We start from the raw sequence: 27708 nt of genomic DNA, 5'->3' as shown, positions 1-27708 counted from the left end.
CCAAGGGTACGACATAATACATGCAAAGAGGAAAAAAATACCATGCTGTGATAGTATGATGAACTACATTCATTATCATTGCTTAATTCTGTTAATTGGTTTGTAACAGCAGTTTTGCAGGATATGGTGTACTGATCAATTAATAAGACTTTCTTAACAGCTTATAATTGCTATGATTGTGGTGATATGACCTCAGATATAGTCGAAACCATAGGGCCATAACTTGCTGTCAAAGTTACGTGAGGCTAATGATGATTGTGGTTATTTATGCAAACTCTGATCTGAATCTAGTATGTTGTCTTCCTGGTGTTAGATTCAAGGATGTCACTGGCTGCAGGGTACACCGAGTGGAGGGTGATTAGCCAATGGTTATGGCTTTTATTGGTTGGTACCAATGAAAGAAACAAATGCGTAGATTCTGCAGATAGAGTTCAGCAAGCTAGGAAACAAACCAGCAAACCAAGATCGCAAAGGTCTGAAACCCTGAAATACTGCTACAGCAATCTCCACATAACTGCAAATGGCATGTGGCCTTTATCTCAGATATTTAAGGTCAGAAGTGGGCATGTCTTTCTGGAGGGATATAGAGACTTAATGAGACCTCGCCCAGAGAACCGTGGTGAAGTTTTGGTCCCATTATCAAAGGATGGATATAATTGCTTTAAAATGAGTGCAACATCTGTTCACTACATTTACGCCTGGGATAGTGAGTTTGTTTTAAATGGATCGATTGAGAAAACTGGGTTTGAATTCTCTTAAGTTTTAGAATGAGGCTGAAGACCAAAGGAGAGGTGAGGAAAGTAAATGTTCAATGCAGTGAATGGTCTTGGGAGTCATTTAGTTGAGTTGGCTGAATGGCTGGCTGGTTTGTAATGCAAAGTGACACCAGCAGCACGAGTTTGATTCCCATATCAACTGAGGACTCTCCTCAACCTCTTAACTCCCACTCCTGAAATGCAGTGACTCTCAGGTTAAAACACAACCAGTCATCTCTCTTTGAAAAGAGAGCAGCCCTGTGGTCTCTTTGGTCTGCAACAACTCCCCAGGGCCTTACCATGAAGGGTTTTGGTCCTGCTCTGATTAGGTCTGGTGTGATCTTTACCGTTATCTGGTTAAAATCTAGAATATTTTTCCTGAGTGTTTAGTGGAGACAGAGTCAATCAGGCTTTTAAAAACAAACCAGATGATTACCTGAAGGAAAAAAAATTCCAAGGCTACAGGAAAAGTACAAGCTAGTGTGGAAATTAATAATGACATCTTGAAAAATGTTCATATTACAGAAGAGGTGGTGCTGGATGTCTTAAAACACACAAATGTGGATAACGCCCCAGGCCCTGATCAGGTGTATTCTAGGACTCTGTGGGAAGCTAGGGAAATGATTGCTGGAGCCCCATACTGAGATATTTGTATCATCGATAGTCACAGGTGAGGTGCCAGAAAACTGGAAGTTGGCTGATGTGGTGCCAACTGTTTAAGGAAGATGGTGAGGAAACGTCAGGGAATTATAGACCGGTGAGCTTGACATCAATGGTTAGCAAGTTGTTTGAGGGAATCCTGAGGCACAGGATTTACAGGTATTTGTAAAGTCCAGGACTGATTAAGGATAGTCAACATGGCTTTGTGCATGGGAAATTATGTCACACTAACTTTACTTCTTCAAAAATAATACTCAATAATGAAGAGGATTGACTTCAGTAAGGCATTTGACAAGGTTCCTCATGGGAGATTGGTTAGAAAGGTTAGATCTCATGGAATACAGGGAGTTTTAGCCATTTGGATACAGAACTGGCTCGAAGGTAGAAGACGGAGGGGTGGTGGTGGAGGGTTGCTTTTCAGACTGGAAGCCTGTAACCAGTTAAATGCCACAAGGATCACTGCTTTTCATCATTTATATAAATTTTTTGAATGTAAGCATAGGAGGTATGATTAGTAAGTTTGAAAATGACCCCAAAATTGGAGGTGTAGTGGACAGTGAAGAAGGTTATCTTGCAGTACAATGGGACCTTGATCAGATGGACCAGTGGGCCGAGGAGTGGCAGATGGAGTTTAATTTAGATAAATGTGTGCTGCTGCATTTTGGGAAAACAGCAGGACTTATGCACTTAATGGGAAGGTCCAGGGAGTGTTGCAGAACAAAGAGACCTTGGAGTACAGTTTCACAGTTCCTTGAAAGTGGAGTCGCAGGTAGACAGGGTAGTGAAGAAGGTGTTTGGTTTGCTTGCTGTCATTGGTCAGAGCATTGAGTATTGTGGGTCATGCTGCTGCTGTATAGGACATTGGTTAGGCCACTTTAGGAATGCTGCGTACAATTCTAGTCTCCTTCTTATCGGAAGGATGTTGTAAATCTTGAAAGGGTTCAGAAAAGATTGACAAGGATGTTGCCAGGGTTGTAGGGTTTGAGTTACAGGGAGTGGCTGAAAATGCTGGGGCTGTTGTCCCTGGAGTATCAGAGGTTGAGGGATGATCTCATAAAAGTTTATAAAATCATGGGGGGCATGGATTGATAGGGTGAATAGCCAACGTCCTTTCCTCGAGGTAGGAAAGTCCAAAACCAGAGCCATAAATTTGAGGTGAGATGGGAAAGATTTAAAAGGGAACCTAAGGAGTAAGGTTTTCACGCAGATGGTGGTGCATATGTGGAATGAGCTGCCAGAGAAAGTGGTGGAGGCTGGTATAATTACAATATTTAACGGGTGTCTGGATGGGTATATGAATAGGAATGGTTTAGAGGGATTTGGGCCAAATGCTAGTGAATGGGACTAGATTCATTTAGGATATCTGGTTGCCAAGAATGAGTTGGACCAAAGAGGCTGTTTCCATATATCTGTATGGAATATACTTCTGTATATCTCTGACTGAGTAACCAAGTTGAACCAATCCTTCAGAAGCTCAGTACAGACATGACAGGCCAAGTAATCTTCCATGCTGTAACCACTCTGTGACTGAGCTCATGGACACTAGTGACTACCCCTATAAGACATAGGAACAGAAGTAGACCATTCTGTCATCAAGTTTGCTCCACCATTTAGAGGGCATGGTTGATTGTCTTCACCTCTACTTTCCTGCCTCTGTTCCATAACTGTTGATTCCCTTATTGATTAAAAATCTGTCTGTCTCCGCCTTGAATATACTTAATGATCCAGCATCTCCAGTCCTCTGCTTAAAGAATTCCACAGACTCATTATCCTCAGAGAGAAAAAGTCCCTTTTCATCTGTCTTAAATGAATAATCCCTCTCTCTGAGATTTTGCTGCCTGGTCCTCGACTCTCCCATAGGGTGATAAATCTTTCTGCATCTATCTTTTTGAGCCCTGCATGAATCTTCTGAAGAGTGTCATACTGGACTCAAAATGTGAACTCTCTTCCTCTCCATAATTGCTGCCAGACTGGCTGAGTTTCCCCAGCATTTTCTGTGTTTGTTGCACATTGTATCTGCCATTTTCAGACTTATCCTTGCCTCTTTAATCACACAATATTTTGTGATGAAGCTTGGTCAAAAGTACAATCTGACCATGCTACAGTGAAGGTAGGCGGGCATCTGACACTGAATGGATAGGCAAGCAACTGTAACTTCTCAGATTGAGTGATTGTGAAGTTAGTCGCTCAAGGATTGAGGAGTATAAATTAGAGGAGGCAAATTCAATGTCAAATAAAAGTACAGAAAAATAAATAAAAGAGGAATGGCTGATTGGATTAAGTGACTCAAAAAAAACCAGTAAAATAATTTGAAAAATTATACTATACCAGACTCTCACTTGTGAACAGTCACGGTGTTACAGAAGCTGGCTGGCATTAATTAATACAAAGCTGAAAATGTGTTGCTGGAAAAGCGCAGCAGGTCAGGCAGCATCCAGGGAACAGGAGAATCGACGTTTCGGGCATAAGCCCTTCTTCAGGCTTATGCCCGAAACGTCGATTCTCCTGTTCCCTGGATGCTGCCTGACCTGCTGCGCTTTTCCAGCAACACATTTTCAGCTCTGATCTCCAGCATCTGCAGACCTCACTTTCTCCTCATTAATTAATACATATTGCATTATTAAAAATGTACTTGTGTTAAAGTGAGTGAGATTTTCCATGGCAAGTATTGTGTGTATGTACTGCTCAAGTATAGTATCTTGATACAATCTAATACATTTCAATTGTGAGGCAGACAGTAAAAGTCATTCTGAAAACAGAGTATCAACTGTTTTCGACCACATGGTTACAGGAAATCAATCACATTCATGTCTGTATATGTCTGGAACAGAATGTCACTACCACCTTCACTGATAGACATGTGCCTTGCACTGTCCTGCTCCAGCACTTGGTTCCCTGTGAAGTCTGTTCATTGCCCTGTTGTCACACTCGGCTCAGCATTCACCATGAGCTTGGCTCTGTAAAACCTACGAACACTTGAAGCTCAAAAGGATTTGCAAAAGAAAACATTTTTGTTTCCGTTCTACAGTTGTCAATATTGAGCAATTCCAAAATATTATATGGTAGGTCTAATTATTCCTCCCCATCAGTTTCATGGTGATCATGACCTACTGCACACTACATCTGATATGCTTTTAGTTCAGTGCAAACATCTCTTAAGAAATGATGTACTCTATGGATAGGTAGGTGTTGAGAATATATATTAAACTTTCAAAGCAAGTACTTCACTTTGAGAGCGCTATCATATGGAGAATAATCTGGAATTTGTGTTCCACTATATTTTAACTGTGTCCTCTTTTGCTACGTAACAAATGGTTCTACGCAACCTGTTCCCATCACAGACTTAATAGGCTCAATGGCCTTGTTCAATGCAACACTTTATATGTCAAGCAATAGTAATTTGATCGTCATATATCTGAACCGAAGTCAGAATTGTTGGTTGACACCTGTTAGATCATGTGTTCATGTTTGCAAAATTTGTGCTAATGACATTCTAAGAAGTTCAACAAATTAGCATCTTGTGTTAAGCCTCCTGATAGACAATGTTGCGTATTTATTGTTTGTCTGAATAAAGAACTGGCATAAAAATATCGGTTGTGCACAATTGCTACTATATAAAAGCTTAACCTTTTCATTACTGAAAAACAAACCAGCTTGCAGATTGATCTCTGTGTAGTATCCCACTGCTGTTTGGCTCATGGGTGGGTGGCTGCGGTCATATTGTATTGTACCTCTGCCAATTGTTTCTTCACCATCCTGTAAATCTTTTAGGAGAAATGGAGCAACATGCACATTATACATGGTGTGGTGAGGCAGAGCTTTAAACACTACTTCGATAATCATAGACACATGCTTTGCTGAGTAAACTCTCATTTTAATTCCACTTTTGATTCAGGGTTTTGTCAAATTTATTCAGAACTGAAATGGATTGTGCACAGTTTGTGGAAGGTTTTTTTGTGATGGGGTAAAAGAGCACTCTATTGTAGCACTCTATCTCACTCATGATGGTAATACTGAGTAAAAAAAAATGTCTGTCTTGTCTGTAGTATTGGCTTCTGCCAGGCAGAATTGACAACAGGCTATGTGGAATAGAAATTTGGAAATTATTTTGCATTCATCTACACTCTGAATATACTCAAATTCTAGATCCAATAATCAAGACAAGTGATTTGCATTTTCTTTGGAAAGTCAATCACAAATTATGACCCTCAGAGTCTCACTCTCAATCTTGAAAGTTGTTGTCTTGGAAATTATAGTCACCGTGACTCATGATCTTGCCAATCACATTTTAGCACAATTGATTTGGAAGTCGTTTTGAATGATAAATCGTTAATACATACTTGGCAAGGGAATTTGAGCCCTAAATATTCCCATTTTAAGTTTTGTTCTTATTTGCATGATACTGAATCAATTACAATAACACATGGGATTTAAAAGAATTTTGTTGATTCTGATACTTGGGCAAATCAGAATTAATGAATTATAGGTATTACATTATTGTACTGTCATTTGTATTCTAGCTGTTTGTGATGCAACTTTGCATGGAACTACAAAAAGTCAGAGTCTCCTCCTATCTTATGGAGATACAAATAACATAATTATTTATATATTGAATATCATCACTGAAGCTAAAAGCACCAGAGCAATGATTACTTCTTGGCTTAAAAAAGCCCAGTCATTTTATGCAGTAAAGTTTAGCAAAAGTATTTGTGCTTTCCCAACATAAATGGCTGAACGAGCAAGATTACAGCAGTATAATCATTCGAACATGCTGTTTAAGAGGCCGTGAAGGATTTATTGCAATGTAAACATGTCTATGCTGCGGATAAGGATGTTTTAGACTAAACCAAAGAAAAGTTCCTGAACGAAGTCTGAAATGTAATTCTATATTTATCTGTGGTGTTTATTTCCAGCCATAATAGGTTCTCATTTTGTTCTTCTAAATTGGCCTTTTGTTTTCTCAGAAAATGTAAACATAATGGTTGCATATATATATAAAGCACATTGTACATATCTTTCAGGAATTCAAGAATTTCCAGAAAATATCAAAAACTGCAAGGTCCTATCTGTGGTTGAGGCCAGTGTAAACCCTATTTCAAAGTAAGTTTCCGCCAACCTTTCTTGACTTCGTTCATTTATGATCAATCATGAATTTCCATGTACACAATGATGTTATCTATTTTGATGCTGTGTGGAAGAGTGATAGAGGTAAAGTGGTTTGTTTTCCAGACTTTTGACCATTAATCACAACACTTGCGCAATTAGAATATGCTGTATTGCCTTGAATTCTGTTCAAGAGAGTCCTTTCTTCACAGAAGTTAATGTTGTATTGGATGTATTGGCAAAAAAGCAAGATTTGTTTACTTTTATCGTGACTTGGTTATATTGTTGGCATCATTGGTAAAATGATAATACAAAAATGGATTTGAAGAATAGTTTTAGTCACCAAGATTGCCAGAGAATATTATAGTGGAACAATAAAGAGGAAAGTGCCTCTCTGGATGTTCACAGCATCTCTGCTTATCTTGCCTCTGTGTTTTACTGGCTCATTCAAAACTTAAAGGCTCACGGAAATTCTGTGAGCATCCAAGTAGCCACAAAATCCTCAAGTAACAGGAAAGTAGTCCTGAGGTGGACCCTGCTCCAATGCATGTGATAAGTGTCTGTTCTCGCATGGAGACTAACTTGTTGCACCATGACAGTGAAAAGTAGCAGTGTGCTCTGAAATGCAGTATGGCAGTTAGAGATGGGGCACACTGATGTGATGAAGTTAGAATGTGGCTGATGCCAGCCTCTCTGGATGGAGACCAATATACCGACCACTGCAGCAGACAGCTGGAACTGACAACCGGAAGCAGAAGATTCAAACCACTATAAATGCCGGAGGAAACATCACAGAAGCGCTCCACAGGAGGCTCCCAAGCACGGAGGATGTCACCTAGACAGGGGATGAAACGTCTGCAACACAAATTCCCAGCTCCGCGAACAGAACTACAACATCTCTGGATGGAGTTTGCTGGTGGTCACTGCCCAGGGAGTATGCCTAGAGGTGCTGTTCAAGAGGGACCGCTGGAAGTCCAAGTGGTGAGCTGGAGCTGCCAGGTAACCACTCAGGCCTTCATGTTTGGAGTTGTCATCGTCTAGTCTCTCTGGTGAATGGGAGAAGAGCAAACTGCATGTGAATGAGACGAGTATAAGTAATAATACGTAAATGGCTCTCTTGCTAATCACTAGAGAGACTCTCTACTTGAACCTTGGGCAGAAAGTCTGACTTCATTTTTTTTCAACATCGAGAATTGCATTTTCCAAACTTGCTATGTTTTCCCAACTAATTTGTCATTGCCCACTTTGTTCAGGGGGCTGGGAAATTTCGGCATAATGTACAAGTTCGCATTGTCGAGGGAAATGTGATAATACTACTTTGCTTTATATTCATTTTTAAAAGTAGTTAATGGAAATGAATATGTAGGTGCAGGGTAATTATCAAAGAGTTATAAATCAATAAGGCATCGGATACAATATCCTGGTTGGATCTTGATATTGTACTTTAGAAAAGATGTTATAGTCTCCACTAGACTGCATGAAAAACTTGCTAGAATTCCCCATGTTGCAGATGTTACTCAATACATGTTGACACTGCCATTGATGTTGGAGTCTCAAGAATTAAAATTTTAACTGCTGAATGATTTAATAAAGAGGGCATTGGTTAAGATAGTTGTGAAAAAAGTCAGCACAGAGGAGAAGAGTCTGAAAGAGTGATGGAAGTGGCTTTAATTGTAATGTTCAAGGCTGAATCAGATATACAATTAAAATGGAAGAGATTAGAGCTATTAGAGAGGGTCTGCATGTATGGGTTGGGGGTGGGTGGTGGGGAAAAGGGTTGGGCTGGGGGTTACTTGCACAGTTCATTCAAAGCCAACACTCATAATGGAAGAAATGGCTTTGTTTTGTAATTTCTTTTAATAATTCAAAGGAATTGTAACTTGGAAAAAAGAAAAATAGCTCACTGTTTCATGCATATGGTCACAGTCTGGATGCTACATAAACTGTTAAAAGTTAAGAGGAGATGGTGAAAGCTGTGCTTACAATATTTAGTCTTTCAAATTTGCAAATTATTCTGTGGAACTGGAGAGTAGCCAGCAGCATCCCTTTAATCAAGGAGGGAAAGATTGATGCTGTAAGTATAGACCAGTGCACTTAGCATTAGTTATGGGCACGTAACTACACACACTATAATTCAAGTTAAATTTAATGAGCATTTAGACATGGTTGGGTTAATCAAGGAAAACTGACAAAGATTTGATAAAGACAAATGTTATTTGATACGTGTGATTCTTCTTTCAAGAAAGAGATTAAGTAGCTAAGGGGACCACAGCTAATGTACTCTTTACAATGTCATCTCAAATGAACTACTTAGAAAAATAATAAGCTATCATGGAGGAAATGCTGCATGTAAAATTGTATGGATTAGAAAGAGGGTAAATAAATGTTCTTCATTTATGGAAGGGTTGGAAATGATAATGTTAGGAATTGACTTGTGCATTTATGTATATATATATATATATATATATATATATATATATTAAAAAATCATTTTGTTTGGACCAAAGTGCAATCTTAAAACTTGCTGACAGACTAAAGATGCAGGTTTGACAAATAACCATTTTAAAAGGCTCAAATGATTCACTCAGTTAGAGAAGTCAACTGATGGATCGTGTGCGCAATTTAATACAGATAAGTGTGAGCAATGTTCTTTTGGGGCTCAATGAAGAGCAGGTATATCAATGAGGGATGTGCATTTGCCTAACTTAGTCCATGACCTCAGAAAATCCCAAAGTGCTTCTCAGCGACTTAAGCACTTGTCTGAAGTGTCATCACTATAGTAGCATGGCTGCCCATTTGCATTCAAGCAGTTTACAAGCAGCAATATGATAAACAAAAGATATGCCTATGGTTTTTGAAGGCCAGTTACCTGAGCCCCAGGATATGGTTGCCATAGTTTTTGAGGGAAGTTTCCTAGCTGTTTCATTAATGATCTTCCCTTCATCAGAATGTCACAAGAATGAGTGTCTGCTGATGATTGCAATTCAACAGTCTCGTGGTATTATTGCCAGACTGTTAAAGCAAAGGTTCTGCTAATGTTCTGGGGACCCAGGTTTGAATCCCACCATGGCACGTGGTGGAACTGAATTTAAAAATTTTTTTAAGTTCACAAGTCGAAGATGACCATGAATCCATTGTTGAACCCACCTGGTTCATTAACATTCCTTAGGGAAGGAAAAGGCATTTGTTACATGGTCTGGTCTACATGTGACTCCAGACCGACACCAATGTGGTTGACTCTTAACTGCCCTCTGGGGATGGGTAAGATGGGTACTTAAAGATGGGTAATAAATACTGGCCTAGCCAGTGGCCTCATCCCATGAAGCAATTTTTTAAAATTGGTACTGTTCACATTTCCTTAGATATAGAACATTCCAGGTCTACATACTGCAAAAGCTGAACAGCATCCAGGTTTATGTTGATGAGGGATGAGCAACATTTGCAACACACACATGCCTGGCAATGGTCATGCAAGTAGAATAATCTAGCCACCACTCCTTGATGTTAACATTGCTGAATCCTGACCATCAACATTCTGGGGGTCATCATTGACCAGAAATGGAACCACTGGTTATTCAAGTTCAAAGAGAAGTTTAGAGGCTGGGTATTTAGTGGAGATTGAGTTGCAGGACTCACCTTACAACTCCCCAAAACCTTTCCACTACCTTGACTTGCTGGGCAATGGAAATACTTTTCTACTTGTCTAGACCAGTGCAGCTTTAATAACATCCAATAGTTACTCTGTGGCACAATCGTTCACTTGGTACACCACCTAACTCTCTCTTCGCTGTTGACACACAATGGCAGTGCATACCACCTGCTGCAGCATGTCAAGACTCTTTACACAACAGCTAATGAAACTAGAAACTTTGACCCCACAGAAAGATGGGGGCAGCAGGAGCATGAAACAACACCCCCTGCAGTTTCTTCACAATCTATTGATCTCCTTTCATTACCATGGCACTGAAATCCTGAAAATCTCTGGGAGAACATTCACCATTTTGCTGCAGTGGTTCAAAAGATGACTTTGAGGGCAGTTGGGAATGTACAGTGAGCACTGGCCTTACCAACAATGCTTAGATAGATAGATAGAAAACAGCAGTACATGTAGGCCTTTCAGCCCTTTGAGCCTGCTCTGTCATTCCTTCTGATGATGACTAATCAACAACTCAGTAGTCTCTTCCTGCTTTTTCCCAGTATCCTTCGATCTCATTTGCCCCAAGTGTTCATTGCTGCATCTCCTTGATATCAAACAATGCTTTGGCTCAATTGCTGTCTGTGCTGGTGGACTGGAGAAATTTTTCCTCATCGCAGTCCCAAATGGTTTGCCCCATATCCTTAGACTGTGACCCCTGGTTCTGGATTCTCCTGTCATCAGGAACATCCTATAGTAACCCTGTCTCGACCTGTTAGAGTTTTATCGATTTCTATGAGATTCTACCCCCCCCCCCCCCCCCCCCCATTCTTCAGAACTCTAGTGAATACAATCGTAACCAATTTAATCTCTCCTCCTATGTCAGTCCTGCCATCCCCCAAATCAGCCTGGTAAACCTTTGCTACACTCACTCTATATCAAGAACATTCTTCCTCAGAAAAGGAGACCCAAGATGCACACAATACACCAGGTATAGTCTCACCAAAGCCCTGTACAATTGCAGCAAGACATCCCTGCTCCTGTACATGAATCCCCTCACTATGAAGGCTAACATACCGTTTGCCTTCTTGACCATCTGCTGCACCTGCATGCTTACCCTCAGTGAGTGGCATACAAGGACGCCCAGTTCTTGTTACACATTGCCCTCTTTCAGTTTATATCCATTCAGATGATAATCTGTATTCCTGTTTTTGCTCCCAAAGTAGATAACCTCACGCTTATCCACATGATGCTGCACCTACCATGCATTTTCCCACTTGGCTTGTCCAAATCTCATTGAAGCACTCTGCATCCTCCTCACAGCTCACACTCCCACCCAGTTTTGTGCCACCTGTAGCCTTGGAGATATTACACTTAGTTACCTCATCTAAATCATTAATACATATATTGTAAACTGCTAGGGTCTTAGCATTGAACCCTGAAGTACCTCAATAGTCATTGCCTGATGTTCAGAAAATCTCTCTTTCTTGTCTACCAAGCAGTTTTCTTTCAATTTCAATGCATTACCCCCACCCCATTCATGTGATTCAATTTTACACATTAATTTCTGTGTTACTTTATTGAAAGATCTCATGGATGCGTCACCTTTATAAAAGAAGGAGGAGTCTGTTTTAGCCGCATTTGTTGAGGAATTAATACTAAGCAGTGTACTGGGGAAAATCTTGTTTAAAAACTTGTGCAAGACTTAATCAGGGGGTCAAAGCAGTCAGGAAAGTAGATTTGAGACTGCTATCTGACCAGCATTATTTTATCAATGGGCAAGGATCAAAGGGCTGAATGGCCTATTCCTGATTGATATGTTTGTAAGAGATTCAATGAAGAATTTTTGATATAATGTAAGACTATATTCTCTGGATTGAACCCAGTGAGAAAGGGCTCAATAATTTAATATGTTAAACTGTGGAGAAATTTCCTCAGGGGTAGAGTTGTTGGAACACAGCATGCTATAGTAAAGGGTGTGGTTCACACAGAACCCATTGCTGCATTCATAGAATCCTTACAGTGTGGAAGGAGGCCATTCAGCCCATTGAGTCCACATCAACCCACCGAGGGTTCCACCCAAATCCAGCCACCTACCCTATCCCTGTAACCCTGCATTAACCACAGCCAAGCCACTTAACCTGCACATCTTCAGACTGTGGGTGGAAACTGGAGATTTAGATGGAGACCCATGCAAACATGGGGAGAATGTGCCAACTCCACAGATAGTCACCCAAGGCTGAAATTGAATCTAGACCCCTGGCACTGAGGCAGCAGTCCTAACCACTGAGCCACCTGTGACCCTCATTGTTTAAAGAAAATTGAAGAAATATTTGAGAAATAAGGAAATGACCGGACAGTCATTTGAGTGGCTTGATCACGTTACTAGATTTAGATTAGTGAATGTCAAACAAATGACTGTTCTAATCCATTCATGGCCCATACAAGTATATTTTGAATTGAGAAAATGACAAGTAGCTCACCCAAATGGCTGTCTTATTTTTTACGTCTAACAGGGTCTGATGTTCTTTGATCAATGTTTAATGGAACTCTCTTTCCTAATATTTTAAATGAATTGGAATTCACTTCACTTCGTCATTAATGGCTATTTACAAAATGGGAAGGTCTTTGGTAAGGGGGGAGAAAATAGGATTCAGCAAACTTTGAGTGGTGTTGCAGTATGGTCTGTGGAGAACAATCAATTTCATCCAAGATGTGCAGGTTAATTGGATAAGCCTTGCTAAATTACCCACAGAGTCCGGTGATGTGCAGGCTTGGTGGATTAGCCGTGGGAAATGTGGGGTTACAGGAATAGAGTAGCAGGATGGGCCTAGGTGCTCTTCGGAAGGTTGGTGTGGACTTGATGGGCTGAATGGCCTGTTTCCACACTGTGGAGATTCTATGATCATGTTGTGAAGTGAAGCAGGACATGTTTTAATGTAACTCCATATCCTGTCTTTGTAAACTAAATAACCTGACGTGGAATTCCTGCCTTGGGTTGCTTTAAACGGCCTAACTTCATGGCTCAGTGACCCAGAACTTGGAATGATTCTTACTGATTTTTGGCAGAAATCCTCCTTTCTTGTCTTAAGGACAATATTCATTCACCCGCTTTCGTCAGTAACACGGTTGAATTGAAACTTTGCTGCATCAAGCATTGACATGTTTCAGTGCCCATACTATTCTAAGTCAGATTCTGCCTGGATTCAGATGAGATTTCAAACAGGATGAAATAACTCACCAACATTCCATCAAAATCAACTTCCAAGTCTGTAAACTCTGCCACCTGGAAGGTTAAGGACTGCAAAGGCATGGCAAGCTCCCCCGCTGAACCACATGCTGTCCTACATTGCCATTGCTAACTGTTGTTAGGTCCAAATCCTGAACTCTCCACCAAGAATGAGGTTCTGAGGCATGCTGTGATGCAACTGTGACCTTGCCAGCAGGTTGGAACTAGAGTAGCTTAGGATAGAGATATTTCTTGCATGTTTGTAGTGTAAATAAATACTGTTTGCAGAAAAAATACTGTCTCTAGGTCTGGCTTGAGCTGATCAGAAAAGTCAAAGCCACACCAAAACATTCTTTTCTTAATAACACCGGGTGTAGTACCATCCCTCTCACCCTATGCTAAGGGCTGCAGCGGTCCAAGGTAACAACTCACTGTAACCTCTCAAGAGAAATATGGGATGAGCAGTAAATACTGGCCAAGTCAGCAGTTCCAACTTGCCTTGAAAGAGTTTGAGATAGGAAATAGAGTGGAACAATACCAGATATCTAATAGTGTTATCCCAGAACCTTAAGACAGAACATTAGAATTGAAGAAAGTATAGCTGCATTGTTTTTGTTTAATCATCATTTTTGTTGAAAAATGTTTGCATCAAATATAATCTAGTCTTGTATTAATATTTTAGAAACTTGCAACAGTATTGAACAGTTATCCATTTTCTTTCCCTTCCCTTCTAAGGCTTCCAGATGGCTTCACACAGTTACTAAACTTGACTCAACTTTACTTAAATGATGCCTTTTTGGATTTTTTGCCAGCAAACTTTGGAAGGTGAGCAATTTATTTTATTTCCAAATGCATAAAGTCTCAATAATGATGTAGTCACTTGTCATTAATTACTTGGAATCCATTGAAGCATTTCTTATTTAATTTTGTTCATTTAATGCTATAATATCTTCCTGTTCTCTCCTCTTACACTCACTCATCTTTTTCCTCGCTTAAATGACATACCCTTTCAACAAAATAATGAATGCTCCTCTAGATCTCTGAAAGGCTTTTAGAGGGTGCTCATGAGTGACCTAGTTGATTACATCAGTTTATCCTCATGCAAGATAATGCATCATCTTCCTGTGGCATGCTTTCTAATTGATCCTTTCACTTTGAACAAGCACAGATTTTGTGACAACCAATGTATTTGTGTTACCGCAAGAAATCTATCAGACTTGAAGAAGCCTGAAATATTAGTCTGACAATGGAAGTTCAGAGGAAAAAAAACAAGACCTGTAAAGTAAAAGAAATGACATGAGGAGGATGGAATTTGTGGTCTGCAATTTTTAAAGAATCTGTTACAGATCTGCAAAGTGCCCGATTGAAAGATGATACTCGGAGGCATACAGTATGGGGAGGCTCTTTGGCCCATCTGTTCTGTACTGTCAAAAATACACTGCTACCTATAGTAATCCCACTTCGCACACGAGGCCCATAGCCTTGAATGTTATGAAGTTTCTGTTGGTCATCCAAGTACTTGTTAAAGGTTGTGAGGTTTGCCACCTCAGCTACCATCCCAGGCAGTGCATTCTTGAGTACAATAAACCGAATAACTCTGGATGCTGGAAATCAGAAACAAAAACAGTATATACCTCAGCAAGTCTATGACGAGAAAGTGACCCTTCTTCTGAACTCATTGAGTCCGAGGACATCATTTACCCTCTGGGACAAAATCTTTTTCCTCAAATCCCTGTCAATGTCCTGCCTTTGACTTTAAAATTACATCCCCTTGTTATTCACCTTTGACTAAGGTGGAGCAGCTACTCCATGACTTTTCCTTTAGCTTCACTGGAACAGTTTGGATCAAGGACAGAGATGCCAGCATGAGAATAAAGTAGCAAATGAAGTTGACAGGCCATTGGAAGTTTGGAGTTAGCACAGCGTTCAACAGTTTCAGACTGTAAATATTGTTCTACCTGCACACCCCTCTGCATGTTTTTGTTTTCGATCATCAGCCCATTGTGTTTGTGCTGACTGAACTAACCACCAATTCTGGTTGTATTCAAAACACCTGGATCTGTAACCTTGCTTCAGGTGCAGATCTAGGTTTGTTTTAAATGGATTGAGGATTTCCATCTCATCCACTGGGCAGTCAAATCTAGATACCCACCACCATATTCTTAGTGAGAGAGTTTTTCTTTATGCCCCGTATAATGCTTTTACCAATCGCTTTAACTCTGTACTCCCTGATAATTGACTATTCAATCTTTAGACCTGCAATTTCAAGCTCTGGCAACATTCTTTTAATTCTCCTCTGTACTGTTGCTACAGCAACTATATCTTTCCTCCTAATGTGGTGACTCGAACTGTACATGAAATTTCATCTATGGCCTCCTAATGTATATCTTGTATAGGTCCAACATTAAATCCTTGCTTTTGAATTTAATATCTTGACCAATAAAGAAAAGCACCCCAAATACCTTCTTTGTTTCCTTATCTATCTGCCCTTTAGGGTCCTGTGACGATGTTGTCCAATGTGTCTCACTTTCTCTATCCTTCTCAATTCCCTCCTTTTAACCTGCTATTTATTCTTGTGGTGAGGTTAAAAATGCATTACACTTGTCATGAATATTTAAATATGTTGAAGCTGTGTTCCTAAACAATGTACTTTTGATAATGGTTCTATCCAGGTGAGCTCTTGTTCACATACATGCAATATATTACATGTGTCTACAATGGTGTTCATTGTCTGCTATTCATTTTTAAGTAGCAAATGTGGGCAGCAAAATGGTGTGAGAGAGAAGTTGTGGCCCTCCACTTTAAAAATCTGCATCTTTTTGAATCTATGCTGTTATTTTTAACCTCCTACTCTCTATGTAATTTGCGCCAGAGTATAAAGCTGAGATCATACCAGACTGCACATCATCTTTTGACATGCTGTAAATTCGAGAAAAGATATGTTTTATTTAGTGGATTTAATGTGAATATCATTTTTACTTGAAGCTGTTCACATCAGCAGGCAGGTAGGGTTCACTGCCTTAATTCCAGAGTAGAAGAAGTTGTCTCACCAGAAATTTATTGCAAGTTGAACCCACACTTCTTAAAGCTCAGAAGAATAAGAAGGTGATCTCATTGAAACTTAAGGCTCTGAGTGGAATAAGCAGAACAGGTGCTAAAAGAATGTTGCTAAAAGAATGAACTTGGGAGCATAGTTTCATGACACAGGGTCTCCAATTTAAGATCTAGGTGTAGAATTGCTCCTTTCAAGTCTCATGAATCATTTGACTTCTGGTCATTGAATGTATTCAAGGTTGAGTTAGTCAGGGAGTTTTGGGTTGTGGACCCAGACGGAAATGGCAATAAGGAACAGTTAGATAAGCTATGATTTCTTTGTATGCTGACCAGACTTGATGGGTGAAATACCTTACTCCTGCCCCTATATCTTTTGTTCTTAGATTTTCAAGTTTGTAAAAAAACCATAATTATTTTGGCAGAAAAATGCTCAATGATATCTAATACTGGTAATTGTACTTCACCTTAAGATAGCATGTAATTCTTTACATACTGAATGCTTTTCATACCATCTTCAAATGAGGAACAAACGCAGAAGGTACCGAAAATAACTGAGCATGTCTGGCAGCATTGGTGGAGAGAGAATCAGTTAATACTGAGAATCCAGTGCGATTCTTCAGAACAGTCGTACTTGACTCGAAACATTAATTCTGCTTCACTCACCACGGATGCAGTCAGACCTGCTGAGTTTCTCCTCCAGTATTTTCTGTGTTTGTTTCAGATTTCCAGCATGCACAGTAATTTGTTTTACCTCTTTAAATGAAGTGTTCACTTTTTTGTAGTGTAATGTATGAATAAAAATGACTTGAAAAATTAAAATTGAACTGAACCTTGGAATTGTTGTTTCCTTCCTGATTTTTTTTAAGTATCTTTCTGAATGTTGTCATATTGTGAATTGAAACATTTCCAGATGAATAATGGACACAAGTGATCCCAAGAAATATATGGTATAAACACTATATTTTTATATTTAATACTTCATTTAAATACCCAGGTAAAGATACATATGAATGTTCATCTGTTTAAACATTGTCAGATGAGACTCTCAATGCAATTAGGCAATGAGTGGACAGCAGCTTACATAATCTACTCATAGCAAATGCGGACTATAATAATCTACCTCGGCATATTTTATTTTTATCTGCATAATGAACCTGTCAGGAGCTGGCTTTTACTTGATGGCATATGCAGATGGCTGACAGTACATGGCAGTCAACATTGACTACTTATTGTCAAGTTCAACCAGAATATGAATTTTAATTAACAAGTTACTCATATATTTAAAAGGCCATGTATTACTTGTATATTGTAGCTATAGCTGGCAGAGAAATCTCTTTAATGACGTACTATGGAAGTAATTCTTGTAATTTGAAGAGCATATTGTATAAATGTCTTTTTCAAGTTTTTGCTAAAATATTGATTAACCTGTATTCCATAAAACATTGGGAGAGTGTGCCAGTGACACACTCTCTCTCTCTCTCAATGTAATAAATTTTCCATTGAGCATACAACATCATATTGAAATATGACAAGGCAAGGGGGCTCTTTTGTTGAATATTTGAAATTCTCAATCTTTGCAGTGTGGGGTAAGTTCTTAGCACAGAGTGACGTTTTCTTCTTAAGTCACTGCTCCACAACTGTGTTTTGCTCACACATGGTGCATGTAATGCAATTAACACACTGGGGGCTTTTTGATTGAACTTGCAACCCCTTTAAGTCAGTTTCTCAGGCATCTCCTTTCTCAATTTGGATAGATACATCACATTCTTATTCGTGTGGCTTTGTACCTAGCTTAGGGTACAGTTAATCATCTTTTACTTCATTAACTTGACTCCAAATTTCTCCTCTCTTTCACATTCACATGGCCCCTCTGCCTTCTTTGGCCTCACTATCCTTTTGTTGTGATAGCCAGTGGACCAATAGCTCCTGATAGGTATTTCTTTTTTTCTCTCCACAAAATGAAAATGGGACTAATTTAGTTTGGGAAATCTGGTCAGCATGGACAACTTGTGCCGAAGGGTCTGTTTCCATGCTGTTTGACGCTGTGACTCTAAGATGCTTCTCTGCTGTGGTTGACAGGGCCCTTGACTATTCTCTTTCCCACACTTTTTCTCTCAGCCCTTCCTTTCTTCCTTGTGATCAGAAACAGAGCTGTCTTTGTTCTCGCTTGCTCTATAGCAGCTGCCGTATTCAATTCATAATACTTCGCTATTTCCTCAGCCAGTATAATGTTACCACCCTCCAGCTCTTCCTCCCAGCCCCTCCCTCTTTCTTTCAATATTTTGAAGATACTGTTCTTGTAGAATGCCCTTTCCCTTTTCAATTAGCCCCAACACCATCTTCTCTTCTTTGTAGCACTTCTTCGCACGAGGGAAGGAAATGTCTTTCCACTACCCGGGGCCTCAAATATTACTTCCAGGTGAAATAGCAATATGTATAACATTTTTGACCATTTAGCATATTATATCTGTTGCTCAAGATGTGAGCTTCTCTGCACAGGGAGCCCAAACTTAGAATGTGTGAGTGAGTTTTGAGAAGATTTGTAGGTTTGCTTGCTGAGCTGGAAGGTTCGTTTTCGGACATTTTGTCACCATACTAGGTAACATCTTCAGTGAGCCTCCGAATGAAGCACTGGTGTCACCTGCTTTCTATTTATATGTTTGAGTTCCAACTCCATTGGCATTCCAACCAGAACTCTATCAACAGACACATTGACTTGAATCCCATCTACCACTCACTGAGAAAAGATCAGGAAATGACATTGTCATAGTAAATGACATCACCACAGGAAATGACATCACCAACACAAGGAAACTCAAGCAGCTACACCACTAGTGCTTCGTTTGGAGGCTCACTGAAGATGTCACCTAGTATGGTGACAAAATGCCTGAAAACTATACTTGCAGCTCAGCAAGCAAACCTACATCCATAGAATGTGTGATTGTGATGGTGAGCATCTCTCTCCAATCTAGTGAACCTGAGCTTCCAATTAGTTACCATTTTAATTCCACTCCACACCTTTTGTCCTCTGCCTCCGACATTGCTTACTTAAGACCATTACATATTTATCATCATCCAATTCTACTGAAAACTTGTTGATCTGAAACTTTAACCTTTGTAGGTACTGCTTGACCTGCTGATCGCCACCCTTCCTCTGTTTCAGTACTTGAGCTTTTAAATGATTACTGAAAGGAATTTTAATAAAGTAATGTGCACTTGTGCTTGCCAAATATGACTATCAATGCGCAACCAGGGACGTGAAATTTAATCAGCTATCTTTGCTTTATTTTTACTGTTCCTTCTAATTACCTTTCATTCTTTCTTTGCTCTTTAAGAGGAGATCCTTGCTACAACTCTCTGTTCGTAACTCTTGGAATTAAATTTTCATTTGACCTTGTTTTCCTACTAAATGGATTTTGAATTTGGTTAAGGTATGGCTTTCTCAAGAGATTTTTGTCAATGCACTGTAAAGTGAAAACTTTAGACTACCATTAGGACTGAGGCCAAAGGAGAGCACCATAGTTCCAGTTTCACTGCTCCACAGGTTATAGTATAAAGTAAAAGGACTTTCTTCAGTCCTGCTGCGCTTTTCCAGCAACACATTTTCAGCTCTGATCTCCAGCATCTGCAGACCTCACTTTCTCCTCAGACTTTCTCCAGTAACCAAGCTGACTAGTTAAGTGCCTTGTCTGTATCAGATTTTAAACTAAAAGATCTATTATTGAGGTTTCTTAATGAATGCAATTATTGGTTTATTATCCAAACAAAATATTCAATAAAGAGACAGTAATTAGTTAACATGCATCATCAGTAATCTATCCCTCTAAATATTCCCATAACACACACCTCATTCAGGAAAAGAGGTTGAGAGAAATTTGATTTATCTGCAGAGAATGCTTTTCTGAGTAAAAACACTTCGGCCAGCAAGTTATTCTTCCGGGTAAAAAGAGTCTGTTGCCCTGATGTGCTAACATGTGTGATCGAGTCACGAGTCATGCACAGATGTCTCTGATTTCTTATACAGCTTCATAACCAACCTCAATCCCAAGTTGTTCTTTCAGTCACTCTTTCAAAAGAAATTATAGGTTTGATCCTGATTTGATGTAAAGGGTGTACTTTTCAGAAATGAGAAATATCAGCTGGCACTTTGTTTTTTCAAACTTTGTGCCAAATCAAGTGACTTGGAGCAGGCAGACATCCCACCAACTAAATAATATAAAAAAAGAACTACTCCAAGCTAGTCACTCTACAAAACAGCCCCAGCATGAGTGTATAGCAAAACAAACAATTATCAACAGTCATGTTGATAGGTCACAGAGGTCACGATCCCAACACCAATCACACTTTATTTACACATGGAGGGTCTTTGGCACTGATCCTGCTCCTGCAGAGCCTGCTCTGAGTTAACAGAACCTTTGACACTCCTGAACTTATCTTCAGCCAGGACTGCCTGTTTGGGCCAGACTAACAGCTCCAATCAGGGAACTGGTAGTCTGAGGTCCACAATCACGACAACCCTCCTCTTCTTAGTCTAAAGAGGTAGATCGGTTCTCTGCATCTAGTCCTGGCTGCCAGGCATAACTTTTTCCCAACGTCTTGATTTTGAAAACCCCTGGATGGCCCTGGTGGAGTTCAACCAGTATCTGGCAGTGACCGTTGTTCAGGACAATCACACTTACTATCCAAAAAACATGTCAACCTGTACTGTAATCTGGTCTCTCTGGGTCCAGTAAGGTTTCAGTTTGTGGTTGTGGTGGCCCTTTGTTTTCCCCCATCACCACCAGCTGTTAGAATTTTGCCAGGACTGGATCTTTCTTTGTTCAAAGTCAGATAAGAATTCTGGGTAATCCAAGATGGAGGACAGGAAAAATTTCTGTCTGTAAGAGCTGCTCCTTTTTTTTTTTGAGGTATTTTAGGTGTTGGAGGTGATTTCCTCAAATTCCAGGAGCAGCAATTAGTGTTGTATATGCTGTTGCATTGTTTTGGAACTTTGGGGAAAAAAAAAGTCAAAACAACAGTTTAAAAGGGAGAAGAGCAGACAAAGGAAGCACATAGTGAGGACAGTGCAGGAGAGAGAGAGAGAAAACCTGTACAGTTACCGCCTTTGCTGTTTGAATTCGTGTATCGCTGGACATCGGAGTGCATCTGGGAAAATTAACAAACCGTGAGTATCACAACTAATCTTGGAGGAACTGTTGGGCGAAGTTCACAACACAGAATCAGATAAGTTAATCGTTGTTTTAAGTCTGTCCAAGAGAAAGGCTGTATTAGTGAGTACAGTGGATTCTTTCTTGATGATATGTTTTTGGAGATAAGTCTCTTGATTAAACTTTAAATATGAGCCATAGCTCTTAATTTAACCTGGGGAAGTGTTTGTAGAGGAATAAGACAGTGTTATTTTCTGGGTCTGTAGATTGTAAAGGAGCAAAAATGGCCTTTGCAGTGATATGTACTACTTGTCAGATGTGGGAGTTTAAACAGAGTTTAAGGGTTACTGCAGATTATATCTGCCATAAATGCTGTTGGATGCGAATCTATCAGATCGAGTGGATCGGTTGGAGAGACAGATAGAAGCGATGAGGAATTTGCAACAGCAATAGTATGTGATGGATGGCAGTTATAGAAATGGGGGAAAATCTCTGATACAGTCACATAGATGGGTTAACTCCAGGAAGGGTGAGAGAGGTTGGCACCTAGTGCAGGAGTCTTTTGTGGATATACCCATTTCAAACAGGTATGCTGTTTTGGAAAATGTAGGGGGTGATGGATTCTCAGGGGAACGTAGCATGAACAGCCAAGTATCTGGCATTGAGACTGGCTTTCGTTCAAGAAGGGGTACGTCGGCTTCCAAGAGATCAATTGTGTTAGGGGATTCTGTAGTCCGAGGTATAGACAGACGTTTATGTGGCCAGCAGAGAAAAAAACAGAATGGTGAGTTGTTTCCCTGGTGTCAGGATCAAGGATGTCTCAGAGAGGGTGCAGAATGTTCTCACGGGGGAGAGGGGCCAGCAGGAGGTCATTGTCCACATTGGAACCAACGACATTGGAAGGGAAAAGGTTGAGACTCTGAAGGGAGATTACAGAGAGTTCGGTAGAAATTTAAAAAGGAGGTCCTTGAGGGTAGTAATATCTGGATTACTCCCAGTGCTACGAGCTAGTGAGGGCAGGAATAGGAGGATAGAGCAGATGAATGCATGGCTGAGGAGCTGATGTATGGGAGAAGGATTCACATTTTTGGATCATTGGAATCTCTTTTGGGGTAGAAGTGACCTGTCCAAGAAGGACGGATCGCAACTAAATTGGAAGGGGACTAATATACTGGCAGGAAAATTTGTTAGACCTGCTTGGGAGGATTTAAACTGTAAGGTGGGGGCGTGGGACCCAGGGAGATAGTGAGGAAAGAGATCGATCTGAGACTGGTACAGCTGAGAACAGAAGCGATTCACAGTCAGGGCAGGCAGGGACAAGGTAGGACAAATAAATTAAACTGCATTTATTTCAATGCAAGGGGTCCAAACAGGGAAGGCAGATGAACTCTGGGCATGGTGAGGAACATGGGACTGGGATATCATAGCAATTACGGAAACATGGCTCAGGGATGGGCAGGATTGGCAGTTTAATGTCCCAGGATACAAATGCTACATGAAGGATAGAAAGGGAAGCAAGAGAGGAGGGGGAGTGGCATTTTTGATAATGGATAGCATTACAGCTGTGCTGAGGGAGGATATTCCTGGAAATACATCCAGGGAAGTTATTTGGGTGGAACTGAGAAATAAGAAAGGAATGGTCACCTTATTGGGATTGTATTATAGACCCCCGAATAGTCAGAGGGAAATTGAGAAACAAACTTGTAAGGAGATCTCAGCTATCTGTAAGAATAATAGGGTAGTTATGGTCGGGGATTTTAACTTTCCAAACATCGACTGGGACTGCCACAGCCTTAAAGGTTTAGATGGCGAGGAATTTCTTGTGTGTACAAGACAATTTTCTGATTCAGTATGTGGATGTACCTACTAGAGAATATGCAAAACTTGACCTACTCTTGGGAAATAAGGCAGGGCAGGTGACTGAGGTGTCAGTGGGGGAGCACTTTGGGGCCAGCGACCATAATTCTATTCGTTTTAAAATAGTGATGGAAAGGGTTAGACCAGGTGTAAAAGTTGAAGTTCTAAATTGGAGAAAGGCCAATTTTGACGGTATTAGGCAAGAACTTTCAAAAGCTGATTGGAGACAGATGTTCGCAGGTAAAGGGACAGCTGGAAAATGGGAAGCCTTCAGAAATGAGATAACAAGAATCCAGAGAAAGTATGTTCCTGTTAAGGTGAAAGGGAAGGCTGGTAGGTATAAAGAATGCTGGATGACTAAAGAAATTGAGGGTTTGGTTAAGAAAAAGAAGAAAGCATATGTAAGGTATAGACAGGATAGATCGAGTGAATCCTTCGAGTATAAAGAAAGTAGGAGTATACTTAAGAGGGAAATCAGGAGGGCAAAACGGCGACATTAGATAGCTTTGGCAAATAGAATTAAGGAGAATCCAAAGGGTTTTTACAAATATATTAAGGACAAAAGGGTAACTAGGGAGAGAATAGGGCCCCTCAAAGATCAGCAAGGCAGCCTTTGTGTGGAGCCACAGAAAATGGGGGAGATACTAAATGAATATTTTGCATCAGTGTTTACTGCGGAAAAGGATATGGAAGATATAGACTGTAGGGAAATAGATGGTGACATTTTGTAAAATGTCTAGATTACAGAGGAGGAAGTGCGGGATGTCTTGAAACGGTTAAAGATGGATAAATCCCCAGGACCTGATCAGGTGTACCCGAGAACTCTGTGGGAAGCTAGAGAAGTGATTGCTGGGCCTCTTGCTGAGATATTTGTATCATCGATAGTCACAGGTGGGGTGCCGGGAGACTGGAGGTTGGTAAACGTGGTGCCAATGTTTAAGAAGGGTGGTAAAGACAAGCCAGGGAACTATAGACCGGTAAGCCTGACCTCCGTGTTGGGCAAGTTGTTGGAGGGAATCCTGAGGGACAGTATGCACATGTATTTGGAAAGGCAAGGACTGATTCGGGATAGTCATCATGACTTTGTGCGTGGGAAATCATGTCTCACAAACATGATTGAGTTTTTTGAAGAAGTAACAAAGAAGATTGATGAGGGCAGAGTGGTAGATGTGATTTATATGGATTTCAGTAAGGTGTTCGACGAAGTTCCCCATGGGAGACTGATTAGCAAGGTTAGATCTCATGGAATATAGGGAGAACTAGCCATTTGGATGCAGAACTGGCTCAAAGGTAGAAGACAGAGGGTGATGTTGGAGGGTTGTTTTTCAGACTGGAGGCCTGTGACCTGTGGAGTCCCACAAGGATCGGTGCTGGGCCCTCTACTTTTTGTCATTTACATAAATGATTTGGATGCGAGCATAAGAGGTACAGTTAGTAAGTTTGCAGATGACACCAAAATTGGAGGTGTAGTGGACAGCGAAGAGGGTTACCTCAGATTACAACAGGATCTTGACCAGATGGGCCAGTGGGCTGAGAAGTGGCAGATGGAGTTTAATTCAGATAAATGCGAGGTGCTGCAATTGGGAAAGCAAATCTTAGCAGGACTTATACACTTAATGGTAAGGTCTTTGGGAGTGTTGCTGAACAAAAAGATCTTGGAGTGCAGGTTCATAGCTCCTTGAAAGTAGAGTTGCAGGTAGATAGGATAGTGAAGATGATGTTTGATATGCTTTCCTTTACTGGTCAGTGTATTGAGTACAGGAGTTGGGAGATCATGTTGCGGTCTGTACAGGACATTGGTTCGGCCACTGTTGGAATATTGCGTGCAATTCTGGTCTCCTTCCTATTGGAAAGATGTTGTGAAACTTGAAAGGGTTCAGAAAACATTTACAAGGATGTTGCCAGGGTTGGAGGATCTGAGCTACAGGGAGAGGCTGAACAGGCTGGGGCTGTTCTCCCTGGAGTGTCAGAGGCTGAAGGGTGACCTTATAGAGGTTTACAAAATTATGAGGGGCATGGATAGGATAAATAGGAAAAGTGTTTTCCTTGGGGTCAGGGAGTCTAGAACTAGAGGGCATAGGTTTCGGGTGAGAGGGGAAAGATATAAAAGAGACCTAAGGGGCAACCTTTTCATGCAGAGGGTGGTATGTGTATCGAATGAGCTGCCAGAGGATGTGGTGGATGCTGGTACAATTGCAACATTTAAGAGACATTTGGATGGGTATATGAATAGGAAGGGTTTGGAGGGATACGGGCCGTGTGCTGGCAGGTGGGACTAGATTGAGTTGAGATGTCTGGTCGGCATGGACAGGTTGGACCGAAGGGTCTGTTTCCATGCTGTACTCTGTGACTGTATTGTCAGTTGAGTGCAGGTTTGTCCAAAAAATTCAAAATTGTTATGGACTCTTCCACATTTGCATCCTTGACCTCCTTGACAGCGTTCCAACTTGCAATTGCATGCACTTATAATTAGAGCCCACTGCTGAATTTAACCAGGCATTTATTTTGATTGGTTCTGTTGGATGTTGCTGAGCAATTTTAGTGTTCTAAACCAGAAATTGGTGGACTTTCCAGGGTGGGCCCTCTCCAGGATACAGCCTGAGATCTCCTACTCCATTTGGATCTGGTAGGATTCTTTTGCTGTCTTGAGTCTGCATACCAGCAGCAACTACAATGGTTTGCCAGCCTGGATACTGAAAATTTTACCTGTTTGGCTCAGGCTTGGCTTTGTTTTGAGGGTTTTACTCTTGGCTGACCTAGAGTCCCTCTGTTCAGGATATGTCCTGAGTCAGGCTATGCAATTGCCTTCACTCAAGTGATGTTCCCCAATCACAGTTGGGCTGCCAAGGGTGTCCACTTCCATTGGAATACCCTGTAAGTCATATGCTGTACTTTGCTGCATTTTCCAATTAAGAAGCTGGTTGTAGTGCCTGTTTGAAATCCAGTTGGGCTTCAGTTAGTAGGTGCTTTTCATGGTTATACCACTATTCACATACACCAAATGGGGTCTCAGCAGTCACTAAGGATTAAACCAAAGTCACATGCCTCTGTCATCTTAACCTAGTCAAAAATCCCAATCTGGATTCTCCTGGTTCTGAAATTACTGACTAAAAATGATAGCGCTTCAGAATTAGGAGGTTTGGTGTGTAGCATTCCCTAACTAAATCTGTCAACTCATGAAAGGTTTTAGTATCTGGTGCCTCAGAGAGAGTTAGGCTTCTCATAACCAAAAAAGCTATGGGCCCACATACCATCAGCAGAATTACTTGTTGCTTTTCATCTGCCCCAGTGTCATTTGCTCAGGAAAAAAAATGCATTCTTCCCACATACTGGGCCTAGTCTTCAGGATCAAGCAAGTAAAAGCATGATGCCAGAAATGCTTATCCCAATTCAAAAGATGACTGTTGAGTGAATTTCTTCAGGAGCACGCTTTTGTTTCAATGCCACTGAAATAACTCCACAGAGGCTGGTATCCTGTCACCAAGTCACCTTTTATTTCCGTGAGCACAGTACATGACACTGACCCAGCTAGCACAAGAGCTGGTTCCTGGAGTGAACAGAACCCCTGACACTCCTGTTTATATCTGTCAGCCAGGACTCCCTGAACAGAGCAGTTTAACCTGGTACAATCGGGAACTCGTATTCCATGAAGTCCACCTGGCTGGCCTCATTACAACCACTACAATGTGATTTCTAGAAGACTTGTTTACAAAATGCTCCAAACGTTCACTGAGATTTGAACCACATCAATTTTTAAAAAAACACCTGAAGTAAATTGATTTTCCATAATTCATCAAAATTTAAGACCCCCAGGCATCTTAAATATAAAGTGACCTCATAATATTGCACAATATTTTAAGATGATTAAGACTAAATTTGGAATTTGACCTGAAGAGAAGGCCTGATGTTGTGACATTCCTCTGGCTTGACTTTTTTGATCTTTCAAATGGGTAATGAGACTCTTTTTTTGATTACACTTGGATCTGATCTTCTGGAGCATGACCGTGAATGTTTTGTCTGCAGTTGTACTAATTTTCACTTTGGTCCAGGTTACCAAATTCCATAACTAGGACATGTATGAACTTTAAAGGAAATAAAATCAGCTCAAGAAACCCTGGAAAATGCCATCCCTTGAATCAATTTATTTTATTGATGGGCAAAATTGGCTTAAAATTCTCTGATTCTGTGTATCTGCATAATTACAACAAAAGTACACTGGCCCTATGCCTTTAACAGATCAGAAGAGGAGACTATTATTGAAATTGAAAT

General features: G+C 40.5%; 1 protein-coding gene across 1 annotated transcript in view; it reads left to right on the top strand.

Moving 5' to 3' along the window:
• Nucleotides 1–27708, top strand: part of LOC122557914 (uncharacterized) — a 116703-nt gene that overhangs the window by 19716 nt on the left and 69279 nt on the right. The window contains exons 4-5 of the mRNA XM_087994025.1: nt 6437–6515; nt 14117–14206. Of these exons, the coding sequence (XP_087850151.1) occupies nt 6437–6515; nt 14117–14206 (169 nt within the window). The remainder of the gene's footprint in view (nt 1–6436; nt 6516–14116; nt 14207–27708) is intronic.

The sequence above is a fragment of the Chiloscyllium plagiosum genome, unplaced genomic scaffold (genome assembly GCF_037043375.1).
Source record: "Chiloscyllium plagiosum isolate Xiang-an unplaced genomic scaffold, Cpla_swu_hap1 HiC_scaffold_2, whole genome shotgun sequence".
Taxonomy (NCBI): Eukaryota; Metazoa; Chordata; class Chondrichthyes; order Orectolobiformes; family Hemiscylliidae; genus Chiloscyllium; species Chiloscyllium plagiosum.
Note: the sequence above shows the minus strand (reverse complement) of the source record. Positions and strands in the feature narration are given on the sequence as shown.